This window comes from Canis aureus, chromosome 25 (assembly GCF_053574225.1).
Source record: "Canis aureus isolate CA01 chromosome 25, VMU_Caureus_v.1.0, whole genome shotgun sequence".
Taxonomy (NCBI): domain Eukaryota; kingdom Metazoa; phylum Chordata; class Mammalia; order Carnivora; family Canidae; genus Canis; species Canis aureus.
In genome coordinates, this window is record NC_135635.1 from 13,935,226 (window position 1) to 13,958,888 (window position 23,663).

The 23,663-nt window shown below is 36.8% G+C and overlaps 1 protein-coding gene and 1 long non-coding RNA gene across 2 annotated transcripts in view; both read left to right on the forward strand.

The window, feature by feature from the left end:
* SLC2A13 (solute carrier family 2 member 13) overlaps nt 1-23,663 on the forward strand; it is a 360,021-nt gene that overhangs the window by 131,479 nt on the left and 204,879 nt on the right. Inside the window, exon 4 of the mRNA XM_077870447.1 lies at nt 20,206-20,314. Coding sequence (XP_077726573.1) covers nt 20,206-20,314 — 109 coding nt within the window. The remainder of the gene's footprint in view (nt 1-20,205; nt 20,315-23,663) is intronic.
* On the forward strand, nt 15,401-15,784 carry LOC144297607 (uncharacterized). Its single transcript, XR_013364569.1, has 2 exons — nt 15,401-15,659; nt 15,697-15,784. It is a non-coding gene; the product is annotated as an uncharacterized LOC144297607 (long non-coding RNA).

Here is a 23,663-nt window from a genome sequence, read left to right on the forward strand (position 1 = left end):
GCTCTGCAAATCTGTTAAATATTTGTCTCTTTAAACTGGAGACATTTGTTAAAAAAAAAGGATTGCTGTGGTGATTAGCAGTTTAGCCCTTTCCAGGTATAGCAAAGCATTTGGTCATATGATGTAACAGATGAATCTTGGAGAGAAAGAATGCATGCTTTTTGATGCTAGTGTGAGTTTTAAGATTTCTGATTTGTAAAATAAAACTGAGCTATGATTGAGTTATAACATATAAAAGTGCCCGAATGCAAAACATTTGATTATTTCAACATTTAGGAAGTTGACAAAAGAAATGAAAAAAAAAATGGGATTTTGCCTCTTAAGTATCCTGTGAAAAATTCCATAAAGCTTTACAAGGAAAATTATAGTGTTATCACATTATAAGGGGAGGAGGAATTATTTATCAAAATTCCTAATGTAAAACTTCTCCGTTTATAAGCAATGATAGTCCATGAGAGTCATTATTGTTTCATGCCATTTTTTTAAAATTGTACAAATTGCTATATGATACCTTAATATATTTGAACGTGTCTTGAAAGTTTATTCTGCAATTTTACATTTAGATTCCCACTGAAGAAGTGCTTCAAAAATACTGAAAGAGCGGGTACAGAGACTAAAGAAAACTTCTGGAAGCAATGTGAAGCTTTTAAAAATGTAGTCACCTGCATTTGAGTGTCAGAACCCCAGACAGGGAGCTAGAAGCTGTTGAGTACACACGTCAGCTCATATCGTGTCATCATCACCCCGCTTTATAGATCAGCAGAGTTAGTGAAAACATGAGTTGAGATCAGAACTGGCCTTGAGTCCTCTTTGAGCCATTTATAGCTCTGTGGGAGAACTCGAACCAATTATTGAACTGGGGCTGCAGGAGAATATAATGGCTAAGAGGAAAGGCTTTGGAAGCATGTTAAGTCCTAGCTGTACTAGTTGGCAGTTCTGTGATCCATGAAACAGATGATAACACTTGCCCCATATATTTGTTGTTAGAACTTAGTGATATGTATATAAAGAAGTTGATGTAGTTGATAGAATATGCAAAGTGCTGAATAAATGATATTAATGATGAGGATAATGCTGCTGGCGGGGTTAGGGTAGTAGAGCAGAGCTCATAAAGAAACCCAGGCACATCTAATTCCAGAGCGCATACTTTTTCCACTGACTCTGATTCTGAAAGAGATCAAAAAGCATGGTATGGAAATGTGCCTTGAATCAAAAGCAGTTGTAGGTTTTGAAACAGAATTGTTTTAACACACATGCAAGGCACAGACTGTCCTGTGGCTAGGCATTAGAGTCTAGGACCCCAGCTGCATAGAAATCAGTCTAGTGAGGGAGATAAATAGTAAACAAGAAAGCACATAAATACCTAACTTACGATAGTTATAAGTGCCATAAAGGAAAGGCAGCCTAACTGAATAGACTTAACTAACAGGTGAGAAAGAGGACTCTAGTTGCTTAAACAGCTGGGTAAATGGAAATTTTATTTTGTGCAAAGGAGAATGCTGAAGGAGAAGTGAATTGCCGGGGAGTCAACAGTACTGTTTTGGTTATTAGCACAGTTTGAGATGTAGATCAGATATTCAAGTGCAGATGTGGAGTAAGAAGTTGGGTTTCTGAGAGTTTGGGAGTCTGGAAGTCAGAGATGAGGTTGGAGTTAGGGAGTTGAGATCAATGGGGAATGCAAATATGAAGAGAAAAAGATCTGTGCCCCTGGGGCATTCCAGAGTTTGGAGGTCAGGTAGAAAAGCCCAAAGGATCTAGCAAAGGAGATTGAGCAAGGGGATCCAGTGATACAGGAGTAACACCAGGAGAAAGTGTTTTCTGGAAACTGGTGATGGAAGTGTTTCTGGAAGGAAGGAAGGAAGGAAGGAAGGAAGGAAGGAAGGAAGGAAGGAAGGAACAATGATTTCCTAATGTTGCTGATAGTTCATCATTGAATTTTCAAAGCGGAGATAGTTAAAAACCCTTATAAGAGAAATTTCAGTGGGTTGGTAGGGATGAAAGTCTACTTAGAATGGGACTGAGGAGAGAACAGAAGGTAAAGGAAGTGGAGATATAAGGTATAGATGATTCCTGAGCTTTTTTTGTAAACTAGAACAGAAAAATTAGGTATGAAGTGGAAGGTGATGTGTTTTTTTTTTAAGTTGATTTTTCAGTTTTATTTACCATGGATGATATTATATCAAAGTTGTATGCTAATGGGACTGATGCAATAGATAGGGGAAACTGACATTGGGATAGAGGGAAGGATAATTATTATAGGAGCAATATTCTCCTCCTCAGGCTCAAAGGGATAGGATTCAGACCAAAAGTAGAGAGGTTAGCTTTGTTCCAGAGGGTATGTTAGAACATATGGGTCAAGATTCAGGGGGATTGCTGTTGTGGTGAGAAGATGAATTAGCTGTGTTCTAATTGCTTCTGTTTTCTTGGTGAAATAAGAACTGAGGTCATTAGCAAGTGCAATATAATGGATGAGTCATGTTAATTAACCAGGATTTGCATAAACTGCATTCTTGGGCAGCAGGCTCTTGGGAGATATATTTCCCAGCAGAAGGTCTTTGGGCTTTGTGGGCTATGTTCTGTTGCCCTACTTTAGCCATAAATGCTATTCCTTCTGTTTTTACCATATGATTCTTAGAGATTTGAGTCGAGCAGTGAAGTGTGAATGAAAGGGCCCCAATGAAGAGCCTAGTTTATACCTTAAGTTTTTCACTATATTTTATCAGATAGTTTCCTAAGAAGTAGGGCATCACAGTCTTTATGCATACAATGTTTTCATTTTTCATCGTAGCCATGTATTTTGCACCAAACTATGAATTATAATGAATTATAAGTAGTATTTATAGTGAGTCAGAAGGTAATGAGAGGAATCACCTATTAATTTGTTCACTGCCATAGATAGGGATTTTCATAAAACCAGAGATGCTGACACAACCCAAGCCAATTCTGAAATGATGGAGATAAGTATGGTTAATAAAATTTTTGTACCATTTGACAAAAATGGTAATATTTCACATTATTTGATAATTTTAGACCTTAAAAGAAATAAATGTTTATTAGATGAAAAACATTTAAAGGAAATATTTTTGTATAAACCAAATTATCTTTTAATTCAGTTCAGTAATCAGTGAGCACTTACTGTAAGTTACAGCAAGGAAACAAACATAGGCATAACACATGGAATCAGGTATTAAGAGACTTAAAAACTTAGCGGTAGATTATGAACTGTATAAAACTAGTCCGTTGTACAAGTCAGAATAAAGTGATGTAAGAGGAGTTTGAAAAATAAGAGCAAGCTAATAATTCTGACGTTTGAGTCAGATTAGGGAAGACCCTACAGATAAGATATTATTTGAGCTGGACCTCAAAGGATGGGCAGGATTTTGGAGGAGGAGATTTGGGACTGGTTTAAAGATTCCAGGAACATGACAAACTTGAAATGTGGTAGAGTTATTACAGCATACATGTCCTCTGGTGACAAGTTCGCTGTGACTGTGTTAGTATGGGAAGTAGATTTGAATCCACATACCAGACTACTTCGAGCATCGTAATAAGTCTCTAAGCATTGAGGAAACACTGAAGTTATGTCTTGAGGGAAGGAATGAAATGCTTATGGCTGCTTATTAGTTTGATAAAGCTAAGCATGGGATAGAACTAGGGGATAATTGGAGGACATTTGACAAGCGTATTTGTTGATCAACCCAAAGTTGGATATAATAAGCAAAGAGAAATCAAAAAGAAATTTTTCTAGAAGAAATTTTTCTGTACCTTGTCCAAAAAAGAGCAGGGCTATCATGTTTATTTTTGAGAGCATAATTAATGATTTGATTCTGAATTTGTTGAGTTCCTACCGTTGTTCTACATTGTTTGATTGGTTAATTGGATATATCTTATTTCCTAAGCTATTTTAGGAAGCTTACAGAAAATATGTTCAAGAAAATGGAACTAAAATAAAAATAAAAACATAATGCTGTGGGAAATTAAGAATTAGAAGAGAAAATCGATACCAGGGGAAAACTAACATTTGGATATACCTTATTAACCATAGAAGTGTACACACTTAGCGACAAACGGTTACATATTTGGTTCTGAGCCCCCGTCTGCCATAACTGCAAGGATAATGCAGTCAGTTACATGATTCTCATTGTCCATGAGGGGGAAAAATGAGAAAATAATACTTTCACTGGCATTTACATATTTTCTTACATGAGACTTCCTATTGGGGATATCCAGTGTGACTAGTGAAAAATGTCCTCCATGATAGCAATGTAATAATATGATGTATAAAATTAGTTGCTGAAGAAGATCCAGCAAAGGCCAGTGATATGGAATAAAACATTAGAGGCGAAACAAAATTCTGTAATATCAGAGAAGGCAGGGGATGAAAGAGGTATACAAAAGAGTTGGCTATAGCATGAAATGTAAGGAGATAAAGAGAATGTTGGTATTAGCAATTAGAATTTCATCAATGACATTTTGAGAGAGTAGTTTCAGTAGAGTCGTGAAGGACGGGTTAGGCAGGTGCTTACATCATAAAAATGGCAGATATCAAGAAAGTGTATGTAGACCTATTCTAATAGCAAGTATAGAGATGATGAAATTGTGGTTTGGTGTAATTGGGATGGAGGTATTGCTTGAAAGGAAGGATCCCAGAGGAGGAAGGAGAGAGACAGGGCAGAAATGGGGGCTCAGATGGGCACCCAAGTGGCTTAGTCAGTCAGTTAAGCATCTGCCTTTGGCTCCGTCATGATCCTAGAGTCCTGGGATCAAGCCCAGAATCAGGCTCCCTGGTCAGTGCCGGGGGGGGGGGGGGGGGGGGGGGGGGGTTGCTGCATTTCCCTCTCCTTCTGCCCTGCTCATGTGCATTCTCTCAAATAAATAAAATCTTTAAAAAAAAAATGAGGGCTCAGAGAGGAAAGGATTACTTTCACTGAGCTAGAAGAGGGTAAGATAAAGGAACTTACATCACATGGCTTTTGAATTGGTTTAAGATTTCAGGTAATTTGCAGAGCGAGGTGAAAGTATGTGTGGATATGTGGATAGGGACTCTATGTAGGTCAGCACTTGTTAGGTCAAAATCCATTCTAGAACACACATTTTTGGGGTTATTTAAATGCCATTTCTGGTTTTAAATATGTCAGTTCTTTGTCTTATTAGAAATAATTTCGTTTGCCTTGCCCCTTTACAACCATTCAATTCCCACATGGATGTATTTCTTTTTCATTAAAAGACCAAATGGAAGTATAACAACAAAGTGAAAGAGCCTTATACCAATTGCCTAAATAGAATATTTATGAGTAGTACTTTTTAGAAAAGTGCTGGAAAACGGCTTTCACTATTTTCCTAAAACATTTATAGTAACTTGATGAATAATGAATGGGAATAATTTATAAAGCTATATACCTCACTCAAATAGAACATTTGTTTATACTCCTACATAACAGTTACATCATGGCTATATTTCATATAAGGAGCCATATATTTTTAATGTAAATGTTCCTAAATTAGTTTCATTCAAAGGAGTCATAGAATCCTGATGTTTTAAAGGACCTCAGAGGACAGGATATTCAAGAACATTCCTGAGAAGCATTCAGCTGCATGTTGCTTCATTTCTATTTAAATTGTGCATTCAAGTGATCACGAGCCATGCTAGAGTATAGTCTAAGCCATGAACAAGTTGAGTAGCAGGATTAGAACCATTTCCACATCTCAGTGTGTTTTTTTTAAATATATGCATAACCAAAAATATGTAGAAATAAGATTTATTTTGTAATTGAATTTTGCAGTACAGAGGGCAGATTGCATTTTTTAAAGACTAAGCTTTAGCATTTAGGAAAAAAAGATGGATGAAGGCACTTCTAAGTGGAAACTCAAGTTTCAGTCAGTATTTTAAATAGACACATCCTGACTCCCTTCACAGATTGCTACTGACCATATGGTAACTGCAGACATGCCTCAAAATAAAACAGCCATATGTAGATTTTCAAATACTGACCTCATCCCTAGAGAGCCATATTTATCTAGAAGAGTGTCTCAAACCATATCAAGTAAAATTATGGTCTGTGTCATATTAGAAGATTAGAAGAATCTGCCTAATGAAAAACAATCACAAATTAAAAACAAAGATGCCTAGGAAATAAAGTTAGATACCCACAGACATCTAAAAGCAAAGGCATCTGGAGAAATGTCTCCCAAACTCTCCTTGCTCAGTTGTTATAGGCAGTAGGATAACACATAGGAGCAGCATTAAAAGCTCTCTTGTGTCTGGTTGTGAACATGGATTGAGTGAAATCACTTCGGGAATGATTAGTTGGAGTGCTATTCTCAGGCTAACAGGCACTGAATGCAAATATCCGTCTGCATGTGCTAATTGAATACCAGTATTTTTCTGGAGTGGGACATGTGGAACTGACATCTCTGTTTCTTCTGCCAATTGTTCTCTGTTGAAATTCTCCCATAGTTTTCCATATTTCTCCAAGTAGGCCTGGAGAAGAAGGGAATCAAGAAGTGAAGATCTGCAAGTGATAAAATCTGTAATGGTGATCATTATACCTACAAAACCTCTTTCTTTCTGTCTCTGTGTATGTGTATATATCCATGATCACATATATTTTATTGATACACACGTGTATGTGTGTGTGCAAAAGAGAAAAAGGAAGATGTTCACACCCCCATAATGTACAGACAAGCCAGTTTCCCACAGGCATTGTATTATACTAGCAGATCTCTCATGTCCAAGTTTTATTTAAATCTGGGGGTTCAGGGATACGCTTTGTGTATAAAGTTAATAAGATAATTACTCCTAAATATTAATTGAGAGTTTTACTATTCCTTTACTTTCCTTTTGATGTAGTATTTTGTTTGATTTTGAGTGATTGTGTTTCAGGTGTAGTGCTATATATCAGGTTTGTCTTAAAATTTGTGATCTTGAAGGAAATTACCCTCAGAGGCCAAGAACTCTGAAAATTGTACTTTGCCATAAAAGGTCACTGACATTTCTATAGTAGTCCTTATAATGCATGAGTAAACTAAACCACGTCCTTTATAAAGCTGAGCCCCTTTTTTAAGTGTCACTGGATATATAAGTAGATATTTATGAAAATTTAGTTTTAGTCATATTTTTATTTCTGGTAAGTTAGAAGATTATTCTAAACCAGATTTATAAGTAGTTTTTAAAGGTTATTTGAATTTAACTCAGATTTATCAAACTCTCCCAACCTTTGCAAGTTATATTTGTTCTTTTCAGTTTTGCAACATGTAACAAGATGAGCCTTTAAAAGAAAGGTTTAAAACTTTATCTTCAGTAAAAATGATCAATTCTTTGTGGGAATCCAATAGCTTTTTTTTTAAACATTAAAACTGATGTACCAGCTTGTTAATGCATATAAATTTCCTTTCCAGTATTTATTTAAGGTATTGATCTCATGAGGTTGGGATGTTCAGTTAACCACGTTAGGCCATAAATATTTTGGAGAAAAGAAGATAAAGGGATTATGTGGGACTGTATTGTTCCTAACACATCTTTCTGGAATAAATGTAGCTGTGTTCATGCCAGTTAACTGGTCTACTTAAGTTGTATTTTTTAAAGATTTTATTTATTGATTGATGAGAGACACAGAGACAGAGAGGCAGAGACATAGGCAGAGGGAGAAGTAGGCTCCCTGCAAGAGAGCCCAATGCAGACTCTCTCCCAGGAACCCAGGATCACAACCTGAGCCAAAGGCAAACGCTCAACCACTGAACCACCCAGGTGCCCCCTTAAGTTGTATTTGATTTGGAAAATGCAGTGATTTAATTTTGTCATTTGTGTTTTACATGTTATTGGTGGATTTTTCTTCTGAATTTTGTAGGTTAAGACAAGACTAACGTTTCTAAAGAAGTTTTTTTTTTTTCTATAGAAATTTAGGTTTTTGTTCGCACTTGCTATGTAGATCCTTTCCACTAAGGTTTATAGAAGTCACTGATGTTTTTGTTTTTTTGTTTTTTTTAACTCAAAGCAAGCTCAGCAGCCACACAAAACTTTGGTAGAAAAAGAGCCAGTGTATAGATTGGCCTTAAGAGAGATTTTATTTATATGCTAATGTAGGAAACTTTTGGTTTACTGCTGTGAGCAAAATAGATTCTAGTCTCCATCATCCGCCCTGTGGGTTCCAGGGTCTTGTGCACCAACTTCTTGGGTTTAGCAGCCAAACATTTATGGAGCTCTCTTGCTAGCTTCGTCTGTTGTATTCATGGCTTAGTATGAAATTTTAAAGCTCATATGTCCTAGCATATCTTTTTTTTTTTTTTTTAGAATTTTAATTTATTTATTCATGATAAACATAGAGGAGAGAGAGAGGCAGAGACACAGGCCGAGGGAGAAGCAGGCTCCATGCACCGGGAGCCCGACGCGGGACTCGATCCCGGGACTCCAGGACCGCGCCCTGGGCCAAAGGCAGGCGCCAAACCACTGAGCCACCCAGGGATCCCCTGTCCTAGCATATCTGAACAAATGTGAGATGTAGTTATTGCCCTGTTCCGTTTTCAACAACATTTACATTCTGCCGTGTGTTATTTATTTGGGGAGTTAAACCTTTATAAGTGAACGATGAGAATGCTGGGAAAATGCATATTTTGAATCCACTTCATTTCCATGAACCCTATGCTCCATTTACTTCCTACCCTAATTTGGAGAAGTAAGTTTTTTTTTTTTTTTTTTTAATAGAACATCCTTATTTCTGGGATCCCTGGGTGGCTCAGTGGTTGAGCATCTGCCTTTGGCTCAGGATGTGATCCTGGGGTCCTGGGATCGAGTCCTGTGTCGGACTCCCTGCATGGAGTCTGCTTCTCCCTCTGCCTGTGTCCTTGCCTCTCTCTCTGTGTCTCTCATGAGTAAATAAATAAAATCTGTTTTTTGGTGTGTGTTTTAAAAAAGGACATCCTTATTTCTTATTCTATAATTAATGACTAATTGATATTTAGTAACATGTAGAAGACCAAGATTTTTCTCTGCCTCCCCCTTTTTGTTCCTGTTTTTGTTGTTGCTGGTGAAGGTAATTGGAGAGTGGGAAAAGAGTGTATGGCAGGAGAACTGCTTTAGAATTATCGAATAGATTTATAGTCTCATATATTTGGTTCATTTTTATAACTAGTTCTTGGCTATATTTGGAGTAATTATGATTTTCTGAAAATCATGCTGACAGATAACAGTCTCTCTTCCTTAAGATGTTATATTTCAAGGTACCACATATGTTTGTAGCAATCATGCTTCCGAAATGTGGTAGGACAATCATGATTTTTAGATATTCTGCTCTACCATAAAATTGTGAGCAATTTAATTCAGCCTGATTTTTATCTTTTTGGTATCTTTATTCATAGTAACTTTCATGTGTAAAACCAAATATAAAGAGAAAGAACAGTAGAAAATGTATGAATCCTGGTTAGGTTTTCGTCTTCATTCTCCATAGTGCTTATTTATTAAATGCCTGAATCTAATATGCTAATAGAATATTATTCAGATATTCATGTACATTTAAATATCCGTATGAATACACACTTTTTAATAAACCAAGAAAATTTTTACTCTTTAGAGTTATACTTCTTAAAACATTATAATCTGATCAACATATAGGAATATATAAATTCTTGGGAGTCTACACATGATCTAAAATGAAGCAGAGAATGGAATAATTCTGATTTTATCTCTGGTTGTATGAAAAATTTGACAGCATACATCATTGGATTTGATAGAACTGCTATTTATTATAGATACTTGTAGCTTAGGTATTACTGATTTATACTAGTGGTTTATTAGTAATCTTTGTAGGAATGTTCTGTTAATTATAAAAATAGAAATTATAAGTATAGAATAATTTATTTTTTATGTTAATGGGGTTTTTAAAGTTATTTTGTGGAATCTTAAAAGTAGAGACTCCATTTGTTTACTTAGGAGGAAAGCCCACGTGATTTATTGACAATTTTCCATTTAAAACTTTCTCATTCACTTCATTTATGCAGAAATTCTACTAGAGCACTGATGGATGAAACCATAGCTTCATTATTTGAGTTTTAGTGCAGTACTACATGCATTATAATATACCTTTGAAGTACAGCGTTGTACATGTTGTCACCTACGAGGTATGTGAGGCCCAGAGGGGGAATTGGGCAGGTTCACACAGCTTCTACATAGGTAAGCTAGATTCAGATCTAACTGATTTGATTTTGATTCCCTGATGTGGAGACTCTTGGTCTCTGCACTATTCAGCATGGCTTGTGGTTGTAATAGCCTTTAGGAGATGCAGGTCATACACAGTCCCATATCTTAGTGTATAGCTACTGAAAAACTAAGTAGGGGAGAGACTGTTTATATCACTGAGAATGACAACTTGTTATGAAAATACTGCAGAAGACCATTAGGTTGAGTTACATATTCTTTCACTTAAAAATTGCTTTGTCCAAAGACAGTATTAATGTTAAGAATATAGTTGTTTAAGAAGACTGTCCATTTATTTTTTTAAAAAGGGATGCCTCCCTTTGCTCAAGAAAGGTTGTCTAAGGTAGTAATCTTTCCTGTTATTTTGTTCCTCAGTAACACACCACTCCCATGGCTGTCAGGAAGTTCAGAGATTCCGTGTGAGAATTGCTGGGCTAGATTTATGATTATCATCGTTTATGTAGATACCATTAATGAAAGAAATATTTCAGAATTAAGATAATAACAAAACAAGGCTTGTGAAAAGAAAAAAACAACCCACATTTTAGTGGCATAAAGCCCTATCAGCCTCCCCTTATAAGTAGAAAAAAGTCCTTGCTTCAGCAACCTGGAATAATAATGACTGGGTTAACGCAGTCATTGCATATAGGCCTTAATGGACCGTGATCAGCTCACAAGCACGCATCTATAGACAACCAGCCCAGTATAACATCTTGGCAAATTGATTGCCTTAGAAGGATTTCAGAATGTATTGGCATAAATGCCAGACTGTGAAGGAATGATTGAGCCACATGGGGTTGAATTTATCAGTAGCAGCAGTCCATCCTTCCAAACAGAACATGTGCCAAGCACCAGCTTGTAGTCACAAATATCATCTGCCGCATATTGAAGAGGAAAACAGCCTAGATATGCCCAGGATCTTAGTGGTCGTTTATAATTAATCACAACATTGTTTAGCAACTTGCAGTGTATTCAGATTGCTTTATTCTTGAGTTCTCAATAACTATTATTTGCTCTGGTGTCCCTCTCTCCCTCCTTCCCTTCCCTCCCTTTCCCTCATATTCATTAAACAAATATTTATTGAATTTCTTCTATTTGCATGACCCTAGGCTAAGTACAATGGGAAGCAAAATGATAAAGCAGAGATGAAACCTGAGCCATCACCCCACATAATTCAGTATGGAAGAGACATCAGCTACCCAACCTGCAAAACAAATTAGCCAGCAGTGAAAGCATGAGAGAGGTATAAAACTGACAGCATGATTCAGATAACAGAATATCCTCTTTTGGGAACAGTGGTGACCTCATAGAACAGGAGCATTGAAAGAGATAGAGACATAAAAATATGAGGCTTTTTGATGTAAAATAGGTTATATGAAGATAGTTGAAGTATAGCATATTAGAGGACATGTGAGATAAATCTAGAAAGATAGGCTAGGACAGGTATGTGCCCTTTGTCAGATAGGTCCTGGTGGGTCTGTGACAGAAGGTTTTGAGCAGGTAATTGAAGCGAAAAGGGATATGCTTTAGCAGACAGGGAGGGTCACAGCAACGTGGAGAAGCTGGGTTGATTGGATGGAGACCATATACAAGGCTTTGTCAATGATACAGGATGTATTAGGGTTCTCCAAAAAGTAGCCAATAGGAGAGGGGTGTGTGTGTAAGAGAGAGACCGACAGACTGAGAGAGGGGCTCACACGGTTATGGAGGTTGAGAAGATAGCCTAATCTGTCCTCTGCAAGCTGCAAACCAAGGGAGTGATGGTGTAAGTCCCAGTCTGAGGGCAGGAGAAGACTAATGTCCCAAGCAAATAGGTGGGCTGAGAGAACAAACTCTTCATCCCCTTTTTGTTCTGTTAGACTCTCATGGATGGGATGATGCCCTCCTGCACTGGGGAGGGCAGTCTGCTTTACTCAGTCTGCCAATTCAGATGTTCACCTTACAGAAACACCCTCATAGACACACCCAGAGATAATGTTTAACTAAATATCTGGTCATCCTGTGACCCAATCAAGGTGACACATCAAATTAACCGTCACACCTCCTGCGTGCCAGGAAGTTTGTTATCTCTAATCCTCATACTGACAAGTGCTACTATTATACCACCTAGCTGAAGAGAGAGGCTTAATGGGGGTGAATATACTGCTGAACACCTATCAGGGGCCGAGCAGTGGAGCTGGAATCTCAGCCCTGGTCTTCATGCCCTGTCCAGTCTTACTTACAAGTTGGCTGATAGTCCAACAGGGCAACAGAGAGCTGGGGAGACACAGAGCGTGCAGATGCAAAAATAAGAGTTTCTGATGTTTTGTGGAAAGAATATGGGCATACATAGGTTATTTTTCATTAGAATTTAGCAACTTGCTGGGTATGGAAAGTAGGAAGAGGGAATGAATAGCCAAGTGCCACGTTTTTTATCCTGATTGCAGAAAATTAGGTAATGCAAGGTGAAGAGCAAGTTTGAAATGAGGAGTGATAACTTTTATGTGTACCTGAGCTGGCATTGCCTTTTCTGGATCCTTCCCTAAACCCGAGTCTCACAGGAGGGACCTTATTATGATACATGGGTGAGGGAATACTTAGAGAGGCAGGAGGGAACAGTGGAAGTCCAAGGAAGTAGGGTCTGCTCCACAGACACACTGAATTTGTCATGAAACAAATGTCCATTTTCCTAATTATTTGCAAACAATACTTAACTCTCTAGAGATGAGAATGGTGAAATTTCCGAGTAGAGTGAAATGAAGGTTCTGAAACCAGTAACTCTGGAATTAAGGTTGGGGATTGTGGCAAGTGAGGCTCTAAAAAAAAAAAAAGAAAAAGAGGCTGAGAGATTAGAGTCATGAGCATGTTTATTACTGTAGCTTGAAAGTGCTTCAGTTTTGTGTTTTGTTGTATGTTTACAATTGTTGATTTTTTATGCTAGGGAAAATCCACATAAGTATGCATATGAAATTTCTTGTCCTTTATGGCATGAAGGTAGCTCAAGTCCTAGGTCTATACACTTACTAGTTTGTGACCTTGGGAAAGTCATCTGATCCCTCTGTGTTTCCTTTGCTCATTAACACCAAATGTTCTTACCTGTTTCCTACCTATTTACAACTCTTCTGATGATGAAAATTGGTTCATCAATGAAGACCTATTGCAATACTAGAAAATGCATTGAGATTTGAGCAGATCACTTGAAATCCTGGTTGATCTATTGATGTCACTGTGGCTGGCATCATTTCCCTTCCTGAAGGCCCGTGGAGCATGAGAACTGTGTCCTCTAGTTGTGTCAGGGCAGGGCAGAGGACCGTGCTGATGTGGCCTTGCTGAGCTTGATGATAGCCCAGTCATAGGCCCCACATCAGGGACCAGGGAGGGTAATATTTGAAGCTGAGCAGTGATTATCCTGCTCCCACTGAGGCCTCTGCTTTTCTCCGCAGAGCATCTTTTCTTATAACAAAGAATTGAGTCTGTGCAGACTGTCCACAGTGGGGAAGCCGCCTACAGTTTGCATCTTGTAATTCATTAGTCATAATATGTTCTACTGCTTCTTCCTTAAGTTTTCTTTAGTACATGGTAAAAATCCATAAATAAATAAAAGAAGAAAGAGAAGAATAAGAGCAAGAAGAGTGCGAAGAGATTCCAAGGGTCCTGCATACTTGACAGTTCTCACTTAGTAATCTTGCCCCGACTTCATAAGCCCAGTTTAATCACATATTATTGTTGCTTTTGATTAGTAACTTCTTTGTGTGCCCTTCACTTAAGGGAAGGTTATGGTCTTCGAATATTTGAATTTGCTCCTTACCAACCATGTCACTATGTCAGCCCTGTTGACATCTAGAGTTTTGTGTGTGTGTGTGTGTGTGTGTGAGTGTGTGTGTGTTAGCAGCTCTTGTGAGGTATGGTTTACATACAATAAATGGTACACAGTTAAGGTTTATAATTGATATGTTTTGACAGTTGTATACACTGTGAAACCCTCACCATAGTCTAGATAGTGAATATGTCTGTACCCCTCAAAAACCTTTGTTGTGCTCCTTTATATAACTCTTCCCTCTATAAGCATCTGCCATTGCGATGTCTTCTGTCAAACCATTGAGACTTGAGAAACTCAGTATTTTTAATAGGTTATAGTATATTCAGGCTCTTTTTTAGCTTTGGAAGATTCTATCTTTTTTAGGGAGTTTGCCTATTACCTCTAAGATGTTGAATTTAATGCCATAAAGTTGTTCATAATACTGCTTTATTATTTTTTAAAATATCTTATAGAATCTATATCAATTTCACTTCTCTTACATGAGATTGGTAACTTGTATCTTTTCTTTTTTTTTTCCCCTGATCTGTGTATTAGTTTCCTATGGTTGCTTTAAAAAAGTCACTGTGAACTTGATAGCTTAAAACAATAGAAATTTATTCTCACAGTCTGGTGGCCACACGTTTGAAATTGTTTCACTGGGTTGAAATAAAGGTGTTGGCAGGGCCATGCTCCCTTAAGAGGCTCTAAGGGGGATGATATGTTTTTTTGCTTTTCCCAGCTTTTGGTGGCAGCTGGCATTTCTTGGCTTACGGCTACATCAGTCCAGTCCCTGCATTCATGGTCATGTTGCCTTCTCCCATTTTATCCTGAATCTCCTTTTGCCTTCCTCATAGTGATATTTATGATTGCATTTAGGGCCAAGCCCAACTCAGTTAATCCAGGATAATCTTTACATGTCAGAATTGTTAATTACATCTGCAAAGTCCTTTTATACCATCTAAGGTAACATTAACAAGTTGCAAGGATTAGTACATGTGCATATCTTTTGAGGAGCTGTTACTCAGCCTACCACAGTGTGGCTCAAAGTTTATTGATATTTTCAAAGAACTGGCTTTTGGTTTCATTGATTTATTTTTTCCTCAACTGTCTTTTTATCTGTGTCATGGATTTCCATTTCTGCTGTTTATTAGTCTTTTTATCTTGTTTATTTTGGGTTTCATTTGTCCTTTTGTAAAGTGGAATCCAAGGTCATTGCTATAAATTTTCCGTTTTGCTTTAGTTCCATTCCACAAATTTTCATATGTTGTGTTTTCATATTCTTTTAGTTCAAATACTTTCTAATTTCCCATTATTTCTTTGACCATGGAAATGTGGTATTTAGTTTCCAATGTGGAGGGAATTTTCCAGTTATCTTCCAGTTGTTGATTTCTATATTAAGTTCATGATAGTCCAAGAACATTCTTTATATGTACAAGACCACACCAGATGTCATATTTGTATTTGGATTCAGAACCCATTTTGGTGGTGGCAAGGCAACTGGCTTTGGCATGATTTATGATTCCTTGGATTACGCAAAGAAAAATGAACCCAAACATAGACTTGCAAGACATGGCCTGTATGAGAAGAAAAAGACTTCAAGAAAACATCGCAAAGAACGCAAAAACAGAATGAATGAAGAAAGTCAGGGGGACTGCAAAAGCCAACGTTGGTGCTGGCAAAAAGAAATGAAGTGTCTAGCAGTGAGCTGGAGATTGGACAACAGAAGGAGTAAAGATTCTGCAGTGGCTTTATCTGTGGTGATTGTGCAGATTTTTCATGAGAGGATTAATAAACTAAGAACGTTAAAAAAAAAAAAAGGCTTTATAAGCATCTTCTGGGTGCTGAGGAGGGCAGCTGGCCGCGAGCCCCCTCCCATAGCGCTGGCGCTGCCTCTGCCCCCAGAGCCCTCTCTGCAGGAGGCTTTTGCGCTTGCTTGCCTTTCACTGCAAGGGGTGACCCAGGCCCTTGGGAGGTGGGAGGCTCACTGGGAGTCCTTACCTGGCTTCCCTGGACGAGCAGCTCTGGGCGCACTGGGAGCCCTCGCAGGCAGCCCATGCTGGCAGTGTTACCTGCTGGAGGTTGATAAGATGCTAGTGGAGGGGGTGAAACAGGTGAAAAGCCACAGGCCAGGGAAAAGTTGAGGGAAGGGAGCCCTGGTGGCCAAGGGCCTCGGCCGGGTCAGGTCTGCGCTGCGTGCCCCCAGGGGCCAGCGGGGGGCAGCATTGGGCCTGGCCAGTGCCCCAGCCCAGGCGAGAGGCAGGCCTGGGGCTAAAACCAGCACTGCAGGAAAGAAACCGCCACAGCCAAGAACTGGCAGTGTCCTGGCCTTTCGTCAGAAGCCATGCCTACCGGATCGGCAACTAGAGAATGAGGCCCAGGTCAGGGAAAATGAATGAATGAATGAATGAATGAATGGATGGATGGATGGATGAATGAATGAATGACTTTTAGAGCTGAGAATATTATCTATCTTGGTAAATATTCTAAAACATTTACCATTCATTTACTGAAGGAAAGAATTCTATATTCTGTACTTGGCCAGTAGAATGATACTTAAATGTCAGGTCAAATCTGTTGATTGTGTTGTTGAAGTCTTCTCTCTGCTGACATTCAGCCTATGTATTCTATGAGTTATGGAAAAGGAGGTGATAAAATATTTGAGTATAACAATAGGTTTTTCTATTTCCCCCTACAGTAATATCTGTTTTTTTTTTTTCTTTTCATGTATCTTGAAGCTTTTATTAGGTACATAGACATTTAGGGTGGTTATGGCTTCTTGATGAACTAATACCCACTGTGACAAATTGTACTTCCCTGTTTTTTTGCATGCCTGATAATTTTTTATTGTTTTGTTGACATAATAAATTTCATCTTACTGCTGAGCTTTGTTCTGGGATGCATTCAGTTACTTGGAAGCAGTGGGGTCTTGATTTTAAACTATTTTATTTTATTTTATTTTATTTATTTTATTTTATTTTATTTTTTTTTTTATTTTAAACTATTTTAGATGGTACCCACCCAGTGTTTAATCTAGGACTAAATTTATAGTTACCCAGGTAAGACCCTCTTGATTACTCCTCCCTACACTCCAGATTTTCCCCTGTGGTTGATCCAGACAGATCCTTTAATCCCTTTCTTTGATTCTTTTCTCCTGCCTGAAGTAGTTCCCTTAGACCTATCAAGTCAATGGAATACTCATGACTGCAGATCTCCTTGTCCTCTCTCTCTCTCAATCTCTTTGCCACTCTGGCACTCTGCCCTGGCAAATCCAGCACCCTGGGCATTCCTGGATCCTGAACTGCATGCTTTCAATTCAAGGAGACCACCAGAGTCTGCCGAGCTTCCCCTCTGTATAGCAGCCAGGAACCTTTTTTTGAGGCATTAAACCTGGACATTTGTTGTAGGGTTCACCTCTTTTGTTTCCTGAATCTCAGGATTCGCTCTCCTTCCTTGCCTGTTATCCATTGTCATGAGAACTCTTGTCTCTTACATTTTTCATGGCCTTATTGTTGGTTTCATGTTGCAGGTAAATTTGGTAACTATAACTTCGTCTTGGCTGGAAGCTGAATTCAAGAGCTAGGATTTTATATAAAGTGGTTCTAATGCATTTTAAATTGTACCTGGAGAAACATCTGTAGGGTTGGCTCACAGACAGCTATTAACAGGAATGGCTGAACTTTGTAGGACTGTCCTTTTCACCCTGGCCATTAGAGTACCTGCCACACTTGGACAATTACTGTGAAAGTTACTTAGTATGAGGTGTTCAGAATGAAGGAAAATTGAACCCATTTTGGTTCTTGAATCTATTGTTTTAGCAGGTGTTATATTTTGGGTTTTGTATTTCTTCTTTAGTTGTTTAAAGGTTTTATGTTTTGCGTGGAAATTTGTGTCTCAAAGACACAAATATCTTTTTAAAAATTAAGTGTCAAATGTTTGCATATACTAAATGTTTTAAACACAGAAATCAAAAGAAATAAGTAGAGCATGACATTTTGAGTTTTCACTTATGAACATTCAACCAATTAATGTATTTGATTTTTTCTTCTGCCTCATAGCTTCCGTGATCTAAAAATTAATGACAGTTTGCATTTGTTAAGTCAGTTTTACTGCCTAATAAAGCTAGGTTTATGATTTTAATGAAAGGAAATTCTTTCATTTTATTTATGCATAATCAGATATGCAGCTACTGTGCCTCAAATTTATCCGTATATTTTTTAAAAAGCCAGTCCAATAACAGAACTGCTATTATTTATTTTTAATAGGAAGAAATCAAAACCAAGAGAAAGTTAAAAACTCAGAATTTTAAAAACTAGGAAGTAAATACGTGATGTTGGTATTTTGGCAAGTCAAACTTTAATAATCTTAATTTGTTCTAATTATCTCTTTGTTTTCCTGCTCTCCAAAATCATTATTAGCTAACCTGTCCATCAAATCATGGTACAGTTTAATAGTGAAAGTAGATGTAGCTGCCCACAGATTATAATAGATTCCTTGCAGAAGGCCTATAATTTCTCATCTGTGGAGGTTGCTAAAAGTTGAAGAAGGTGTTTTGTTTTTGTTTTGTTGTCATTGTTTTAAATTTTCCATGGTACACAAAGTAAATGGTAATCTTTTTCATTTAGATTTTTTGATTTATGGAAATGGGTAGATCTTTTTATGATGCTGTGTGTGTTTTTTATGTTGTGGCTCACTTATTGATAGATGAATTTGCAGACAAACCTGCTTACCATTCAGATAACTGATCCAGGTGTATTTCAATATTGTCACAGTAAAGCTTTCAAAATCTACCGATTTCACACAGCCTTTCTGATGTACTAGATTTTAGTACTGCTTTACTTCAATCTGAAACAGTTGACATTTATAGTACTCTCACCTTGCTTTCTAAATGGGTTGTCACTGCATTAAGCTTTGAATGACCATAAACGGCTTCTCTATCTGTGCCCCTGTCTTACCATTTTGGGAGAGAATCTGTAAATCAAGTCTTCATATGATTTTCATCACACTCCTGTAGAGATGAATATTCCCATTCCTGTAGTGTTCAGTTCTAATTAATACCCTGGCTCAATGTCCCAAGTTAACTTTTATTGCCAAGACAGTAGCATATATTACTCCATTTTTGTGAACTAGAATATTAGATTTCCAAAAGGTTCCTGAAATGGTAAAACTTCTTGGATTTTAAACTTGACTTGGTTTAGGGTTTACTAATACAACTTAGCCTCCAGGAAGAATGCCTCTAATTAAGCAGTTAACATCCCAGTGATCCTAGGCCTTGTCTTCTAACAGCAGGAATACCATAGGTCTAGAAGTCGACTCTGGCCCCATCAAGGACACCGTATAGAAATGCCTCTTAAAGCTAAGGTGAAGGTGTAATTGAAGCACTTCTGACAATGTAAGGGACCCTTAAGGCTCCAGTAGTTCATATCTACAGCTTTCCAGAATTGATCTAGAGTTCTGATATGGAGACCAAGGCAACTGTGTCATTTTGAAATCCCATTTATATTTTTATATTTTGAAATGATCATTGTATGCCACTTAGGGAATTATTCAAAATCTATAAATGACATATGTATGTTGTGTATGTATGTATATGTATACATATATATGTATATACATATATATATACATACTCCTATATAAAGTAGACATTAATTTTTTTCTTTTATTACCTTTTTAGGTGACATTCATTAATAATATAAACCATAAGCAAGTCCTGTATCATGCCCAAATTCCTTAACTTTAATTGAATAGATTGGAATGAATTTTGTTACTTAAGTCAAAAAAATTGGAATGAATTCTGTTCCTTGTTTGTTTTTAATGAATGCCATTCTTTTGGTTGATTAAAGCAATTTGCCAGTGACTTTGTAAGTAAAATCCATTGAATGCATTTTAAATAATAATTAATTGCCAAGGAAATGGAAAAAGAAGAGTAGTTAATGCAGTTTGTAGGGATTTAAGGAAGAATAATTTCTGACAGTTCCAATTATGTAGGTCTTCCTAGTACCCATAAATTGCTTTAACTTGAATTGTTTCTTGATGCTTTTACAGTTTGAACTCAAATATGTACTGTTTTAGAAAATAGATTGTGCCCAGATTTCTGTAAACATTTATATGTTCCATTTTATAATGCCCAGTCATGTTGATTTCACAGAGATTTGGGGAAATTGATCCTAATGGGAATAATATTATGGGAGCTGAAAGTAATAGATGTGTCCTTCTTTTTCTTTCTTTTTTAAAAAAGCTGGACCTGTGATCTACAGAATGCTGAGTTATCCCCCAACTCGCCGAGCTTTAATTGTGGGTTGTGGTCTACAAATGTTCCAACAGCTCTCAGGCATTAACACCATCATGTATGTATTTCTTTCTGGCTTTTTACTGAAAACATTGTGAAGGAATTATTTTACATGGAAAAAAGAATAGGACTGTTGGTGATTTGTTATATTAATTGTATAGGATCCTCCTTTGGACGGTAATTTACAATTTTTAATCCTATCAGAATGTAGCTTAGAAGGAGATGGTTTATTTTGTTATGCTCTATTGGCTTTATTTGATTTCATAAAGTTTTTCTTACACGTCATCCAGTACTTCATTATATTCTGAGGTAATGAATGTATCATTTTCATAAGCCATTTCTTGATGCTGCTCAAAAAGTGAAACACAAGGGAATCACCTGGCATTGTCAGAGGTTATTTGGCACACAAATAACTAGTTCATTTCCTTTTGGGGCAGTCTGTTACAATGCAATGTGATAAGAACATTAATAGAAGGTGTATTACCATCAGAGTATAGTGGGCCAGAGACAGAGTGAGAATAGAAAAGTGGGGAAGACACAGGTTTCCTGGTTTCTAGTTGTCAGACTAATCCAAAAAGTTGTATGGGGGTTAGGGTGGAGCAGGATGAAATGTAGGGGTTTTACCATGTTTTATTCATCCAACATTAAACCCATTTTTGATGGCCCATTTTATACTAGACATACAGAAGTGAATAACGTAGACATACTATTGGTCTCGATGTATATAGGCTGGTGGAAGAGACACATTAAATTCACAGTTTAATATATAATTTCAAATTATGATAAGGGCTATGTAGAACTATTTCAGTCCTCCACAGAATAGATTTTTAGGATCCTCGGTAATAAAATATGGTAGAGGAAAGTTAGGAAAGTTATGATTTTTGCTGAGAAACTAGTTGTTGGGTGAAAACCTGCTAAATCGTAGAAGTTTCTCCCCAGTACCTATTGGTTAAAATTATCAAAAAAATACAGATTGTGTAAAATTCAATTTTATTTGGTAAAGCATTTGTATTTAGGACTCTTGATATTTTCCTTTGAAGTTACTTGGGATATGGTGACTTATTTAGTGATCATTTGAGAAGCGTGAATAGCTTAAAATAATTACTAAAAACAGTGACTGGGGCCCAGTGACCCAAGATTAAATCAGGATTTGTTAAGAAACTCTGAAGATTGATTGATTGATTGATTTATGATAGGAGAGAGAGCACATGCATGTACGCAAATCAGGGGAGGGACAGAGAGAGAGAGAGAGAGAATATCTCCGGGAGACTCCTTGCTTGCTACACGTGGAGCTCAATGCAGGTCTTGATCTCACAATCCTGAGATCATGACCTGAGACGAAATCAAGAGTCAGATATTTAACCCACTGAGCCACCCGGGTGCCCCAAGAAATTCCACTTTAAGTATATCTACACCCTTTGTGAATTTGGTTTTAATCATAATCCTTGATAGACTACAACTTCCTGGATTGCATTGTTAATATTTGGTCCTCTCCATCTTCCCTCTAAGATGTACTTTAATTTTTTATACCCTTTATCTGCTCTTTATCACCTTTATCAGCACCTCAGTAGAGTACCTAGCATATTTATTTGTTTTCTGGATATGGTATACCATGATTGTTCTGTGTCCACCATCCTAAGTATGGTGATGGAACAAAATTGTAACAAGGCTAACAGCATTCTTTCAAATAATGCAATGCAGTAATACCCCATGTGAATATCCATTTTTATCAACTTAATTTAAAATATGTTCTCTGTTTCTGAAAATCTTTTTTGTTTGTTCTGCCCTTTTCTAGGCATTTAAATTTAACAAAATAAATTATTCTTGTACTTTTTTGTTCTCCTATAAAACCTCACAGAGCCAACTGTCATTGAACGGTAGTGGGTAAGGCCAGTGTGTTCCTAATTGAAATCACTGTCATAGTCCATTTTGCAGATACCTAGTGTAAACTGTGCTGATTGTTTTCAAATTTTAACAAGACGTTCATTTCTACAAACATTCAGTCTTCTCACAGTGAAATCAAGTGATATGAGCATAAGAATTCCCATATTCCTTAAGATTTATGGTAGTCATTATGTGCTTTGCTTATCACAAACTGTACATAATATAGGTAGTGTTGTCATACAGCTTTTGCTTGCAGTTGAGTATTGATCGTGGAAAGTAGGAAGAATAAAGTAAGGTAAATGATGGCCAGATGTGGATTGCTTCTACATGATGGAAAACAGGTGGCCAACTCTGTAAAGAAATTAATATGCCATTTTAATGTCTGGAGGTTAGAGGGTTAGACACTTAAATGATTCAATACCTATAACAAATAACTGTTGGTTATTCATAATACACAATTTCAAACATTCATATTTTAAGCCCATGAAACTTAGTGTAAGTCTTTCATTATAATGGATGTACAACTGTCATCATCTGGATAGAAGATGACTAATCTGAGACTCATATATAACATGTTTTCTTTTGCTCTCTCTCTAGTCTATAAAATTGGTGTGTGTGCATGTATCTTTTTCCATTCTTAAGATTCAATAAATAGTATCATAAATTTTGTTACAATTTAAAATAATCAATTAGAGTCTAATAGTTTATATTTTGTTGTTTTAGTAGAAAATATCCATTGCATTTTTTTCATATTTAAAAATGACGTTTTGTTAATTTGGACTTCTTTTCTTATGGATAGTCCACTTGGTGTATTTCTTTACTCTTTTCTCTTTCCAGCTTCCTTCCTGGTTAAGTGGGAAATAAAGTAGGCAGTGCTCTTCTGTATTCACAGCCCAAACCTAATAATATATAGAAGGTGAAATCTTGTTTTCAAAATCCATCTTTCTCTCCAGAGTTTGTGTGAACCTGAAATATAAGGTGTTTTGAATTCTATTTCTCACCAAGAAAAGTTCATAGAAAGACCATATGGAAAATATTAAAAGATAAATCATCCTTACAGTTACATTATATAATATTACCATGTTGAGGATTCTCTCTTTTGCTTCATAGGATTTTTGTTTCTATCTCCGTGACCTCCTTAGTATCCTATCTCAGTCAAGAAAATAGATTTTCTTCTTGGAATATTTAATTTTCATATCCTGTGCCATGAAAAAAATATTGCTTGTGTGTATATGTTTAAGTATTTTTATTTGTATGATAACTTAGATTTATATCCTAACTTATACCTTATCCTCTATTCTATTGAACAGAGAACTTCTGAGTTCTTAAAAATACAGCATCTGTCAGCTACTACATTTAACTCTTAGAAGAAGCAACAACTTTAATCACTTAATAATTAATAATTAATTACTTAATAATTTCAGAAATACTGAATAGGTTATTCTCTTTTCACATGAGAGAAAGAACAGAGCAAATGTAGTACTAACTTTCCTGATGTAAACCTGTTGATGTTATGGCACAAT